The 5002-nt window shown below is 38.4% G+C and overlaps 1 protein-coding gene across 1 annotated transcript in view; it reads left to right on the top strand.

Moving 5' to 3' along the window:
* The window catches only part of Yipf6 (Yip1 domain family member 6), a 16219-nt gene that overhangs the window by 4502 nt on the left and 6715 nt on the right, over nucleotides 1–5002 (top strand). Inside the window, exons 2-4 of the mRNA XM_005358628.3 lie at nucleotides 159–287; nucleotides 510–588; nucleotides 1159–1201. Of these exons, the coding sequence (XP_005358685.1) occupies nucleotides 159–287; nucleotides 510–588; nucleotides 1159–1201 (251 nt within the window). The remainder of the gene's footprint in view (nucleotides 1–158; nucleotides 288–509; nucleotides 589–1158; nucleotides 1202–5002) is intronic.

The following is a 5002-nucleotide window of genomic DNA, read 5'->3' as shown; positions in this document are numbered from 1 at the left end:
AAAAAAAAAAAAAAAAAAAAAAAAAAAAAAAAAAGAAGAAGAACAAGAAAGAAAAATCCAAATGAAATATACAGTCCCAACTCTAGAAAATGGTGATGGTTTGGGGATATTTTGCAGTCTGTTATAAACTGAATTTTCTTTCCCCAATCTTTTCTCAGTTCGCGGGCCTTTCTGATATATCAATCTCACAAGACATTCCAGTGGAAGGCGAGATCACTATTCCCATGAAAGCTCGTGCTCGAGAACTTGACAACTCCACACTAAATGAGTCCGTTCGCCATACCATCGTAAGTTAGACTAGTCAAGAACCCCCCTCGGTGTTGCAGGTATAAATACTACTGATGTTTTGAAAGATTTTTGTTTGGCTCTTTGATTTTTTTTAATATATTTTACCTATTGAAATTTAAGATTCTCTCTTTGAGAGTGAGTTGTTAGTCTTTTTAGCAAGTGGAGGAGACTGCCTGGTAACTTTACTCATTACAGTACATCAAGTTATTTTTGTCTTTCAGATGCGTGATCTAAAAGCTGTGGGAAAGAAATTTATGCACGTTTTATATCCAAGGAAAAGTAATGCTCTGTTAAGAGACTGTGAGTATAGAGGTTTTGAGGATTTGCTTCATATCATTGGTACCTTATCATTTACTGCTTTATAAAAGGCAAGTGTAATAAAGCTGACGTTTCACGGGATGAGACACTTATATAAATGAAATTTTTTAAAGAAATTTGGAATAGAATTTCAGCAGTTGAAAGACTTAGCTCATTGTATTAAGTTCATCCGTAAATATGAGCTTACAAATGCTCACAGGTGAGCTTAAATGCGATTGGCTGTCGTTGGGAATGTAGGGGATGTCATCTAAGTCCTTTGATGAGCTTCAGATTCCATCCATATCCTGAAGTCACAGGCAGAATTTTTGATTTGAATATTTTGTACATTTAAGGGACAGATTGTTCATGGCTCTTCATGTGTTGGAATGGGGATTAGGAAGTGAAGAAAGGGTAATTCATGACTCATAGAGGGAAACGGTGAAGACAGAAAGGTTGGGGAGGCTTAGGTAAAACTTGCTCTTTGGATTCTAAGAGTGAGAGGTAAGTATTAGGATAAATATAGGAAATATGGCATATTTGTTTCTTAGCATCCTGTATTTTCTTTCCTTGTAGGGGATTTGTGGGGCCCATTAATACTGTGCGTGACACTTGCATTGTAAGTATTTACTTTCATTTTCACTAGACATTTTGATGGAGTTCGAGAATTAAGGAAAAAGTTGACTAGGCCTTTAAGACCTCTTAAAAAAGACAAGATTGTACTGTATAGCCCACACTATCCCAGAATTTTCTGTGTAGCTCATGCTTGCCTCAAATTTGTGCTTTTCCTGCCTCTGCTCTGAGTGCTAGGTTTACAAGTATGCGCCACCACACCATAACTATTAAAATTTAAATTTATGATATGCTCATTTAGATTGTAATGCAGTATTATTTTCTTGTACCTTTAGTAATCATATCAAGGGAACCAGTTCAGTGCCTTGAAAGGATGTATGTTAAGAGCTCTTGGAAAATAAATATATATATATGAATAAATGTATGAATGTTGTTGGATCCATGCATGTAAATTAGAGATCCTTTTCTAGATTCGGTGTGCTTTTGTTACAAGTATAGAACTGACAGGGACAATAATTTTATGATTATTAATAGCTAACACTTATTGGGCACTTATATATGTATATATATATATCAGTTTACTATTCTACTTTTAAAAGACTTTTTGTAATAGCTTTATTCAAGTACACTTTACCATGAAACCCATTTTTTCCAAAGTGTACAATTCAGTGATTGTTACTATATTTAGAGTTCCACAACCATGTCTTCTATCTAACTTGAGAAAGTCTGTCTTTATCACTGCAGAGAAACCAATCACTCCTGGTCTCTAGTCACCTTCAGTCCTTGCAACTACTAGTCTACTTTCTGTCCATTCTTCTGGCCAGGTACTATTTGTAGTGCTTGCTCTATTTCCTCCACTCCTCAACAGAATATACTATAATTCTTATTTTACAGTAGAATATTGAGGCACAGAAATTTAAGTAATTGTCCAAGGTCCTGCAGGAAGTGAAGTTATAGTAAGAACACATTAGATGAGATGCAGTTTGAATTGCACTGTTAGGCACATGAAATGAATGCATTCCTTCCTGGGGTGTGTCTTCTGTTACTAACCTTTGCACCCTAGAACTGACTGGAGACAGATGTGTCTTGTTCTTTTTACTACTTTACAATTTCCTGTTTCACATATACATAGTCTGTTTTTTCCTCAAAGTTTGAAGACACAACTTCTTTTCCTTTTCCTAGAGAGATGGTTAATGCCTCAAAATGTAACATCTCTTCAGGTGTTTATAGTATAGGGATGTATCTGGTCACATAGGGTACTGGGTATATTTCTAAGATTTAAGATTAAAGTCATTCGAGAACTGAATGCCTTTCTATTTGGGTAAATGTGAAGAGAAAGAAGACTTTGCCTTAATGAAGCTTGTTCATTTCTGGTCTTCTTTGGTATTCTACTTTAATCCTGGTCTTTTCTATAAACAATAAACCTGTGCAAAGAAACCTGTAAAATGGTTTGTGAATGTTATATGTGTCAATAAAAACACTGGAAAGGGGCAATTTGTGCCTTTTTTTTTTTACTGAAGGTACAGAAATACTTATACTGTATTGATGGAAGATGATACCTATATTCTAAAGAGACAAATGTAGAATTGTGTGAAACAAGTTTGAAAAGGGAAATCATACTTATTGAGCAAACATGGTATGCCAAGCTCTGTATTAATCCTTAATACATTGTGTCTTCTCACTTCACACCAGCCTTTTTGTAATCAAATGCAGTTGTCAAGCCCATAAGCACAACTAAGACATCAATGAGTGAAGAAAAGTTTCTTGCAGCAAACAGCAATTGAAAACTTGTGCTGTGAAGGTAGAGCTTATTGTGCTGGGAAGTACAATGCCTTTAGTAGACTTTCTCGCTGAAAATGGCTTCAAAGCAATTATCTGAGGATATTGGAGAACAATTAGATTACGAGACAGGACAGTGTGGGTAGAAGGACATCCCTGTGTCTAATTTGGAAGGCTGAAACCTAGAAGAGTGCATGTTTCTGAGAACAGCTGAGAAGGTTCTGACTCTGGCTATCAAAGTGCTATTTTTTGGATGACTGTCAACCCAAGCCTACAGGGTAGTAGTCATAGGTATCATTAATGTTGAAGGAACATGGTATCTTGGACAGTCTTGTTGAGAACAATTGCTTATGGGCAAGAGTGAAGAATAACTTAGAAGTATAAATAGTAAATGAAGTTGAAACTTAATCTGCTGTGGATTTTCATGTATTATCATCATCTAACACTTTAACCCCATAAGGATGTCACCATCTTATAGTGCTGAGGGTCAAACCCAGGGCCTTTCACATGCTAGCCCAGTGTTCTGCCACTAAGCTATATCCCCCTTCCTTGGTTTTTTTTGAGGCACATTACAGGCTAGCATTCTTTGCCTTGGCCTCCTGAATATTAGGATTACAAGGCATGTACCTCAAAGGTTCTACTCATAAGGAAAATGTTTTGATTCACATCTTTGCCCATAGTAAAAGACAGGAAAATGCGAAGACAAGTAAACAGGTTGGGGGTGGTGGTGTATACCTTTAATCCCAGCACTCAGGCAGATCTGTGAGTTTGACGCCAGCCTGGTCTACAAAGTAAATTCCAGGACATCAAGGGCTGCGCAGAGAAACCCTATCTCAAAAAAGCAAGAGGGAGAGGTAAACATACATTTAAATAGACACTTAAAAGTCATGGATGAAGGCTGTGGGAGCCCACAGTAGAGACAGTTTCATTCTCAAGTATGGAAGTGGCCCATAAAACTGGCTACTCTGCAGTCTTCTCTAGAAGAAAGTCATTCTCTGCTCACAGTGGAGAGACTGTGGATTGCATGTTTCATATATGCTTTCCTGGAGTATTTCATGTTAGTCCAAGACATGCATAAGCAACAACACGACACACCCAAGGCCACACAGATATTAAATGACAAAGCTGTTACTTGAACCCAAGCATCTCTAGCTGTAGAGACAGGCTAGGAAATACACTCTTGACTGTGTGCATCACTGCCCGAAATAGAATTGGGAGCGGATATTGAGTGCAGCAGGTACCCTTCATCACAACGCTTCACTCGAATCAGTTGTAAAGGTAAACTTTCTGGGGGACTGGGCCTGCTAGGAATTGAACTGAGGTCATCACACGTGGTAGGCAAGCATTCCACCACTGGAGCGACCTTTCCACCCTTATAAATGCACTCAGTGTTTGAAAGAGGATTATCTTTTTATTTTTAAGCCGTTCACAGTTGCATACACATAATACATATTGATCATGACCCTACGTTATCCTCTCTTACTGACCTCTCTGGTGTCTTCCTTCCACCAGCCTTTTCTCTTCCCAACAAGTCCTCTTCATACCTCCCTGTCTTTCTGTATTTAATTGGGGTTGCTTCCATGAGCATGTGTGGATGGTTACTTGAACAAGGGCAATTTACCCTTGGCTCCACCAGAGGATGACACTCCTCTGGGGGGGCGGTAGAGCCTAATGATACCCCCCAATCCATGATGAAATGTTGATGGAACCAGGCTTGTGCATGAACCCACTGTGGCTGTGAGTTGAGACAGGGTTTTCTAAAACTTTTCTTCCTTTCTACAGTTTTCTCTGACCACAGAACACTAGGATGTTTGTTTCACTTCTGCTGTTTCCTTGCTTTTTTCCCTTTTGTGAAACAGTCTCATTCTTTAGCCCGGGATCTCCTCAAATGTGCCACCGCACTTTGCTGGACATAGAACACTTGTCTTAGGTAAGTATGCACCTCCCAATCTTTCATTTTTGGTCCGTGTTTCTAGCACTTCACTTCCGTGTGAAGATTGCCCCTCATTACAGAGTGTATTTGCTGGCAATGGATTTTTTGAGTTTCAGTTTTAGAATATAGATGAGA

This window comes from Microtus ochrogaster, chromosome X (assembly GCF_000317375.1).
Source record: "Microtus ochrogaster isolate Prairie Vole_2 chromosome X, MicOch1.0, whole genome shotgun sequence".
In the NCBI taxonomy this organism is placed as follows: domain Eukaryota; kingdom Metazoa; phylum Chordata; class Mammalia; order Rodentia; family Cricetidae; genus Microtus; species Microtus ochrogaster.
This window is presented reverse-complemented; position numbering and strand designations above follow the sequence as displayed.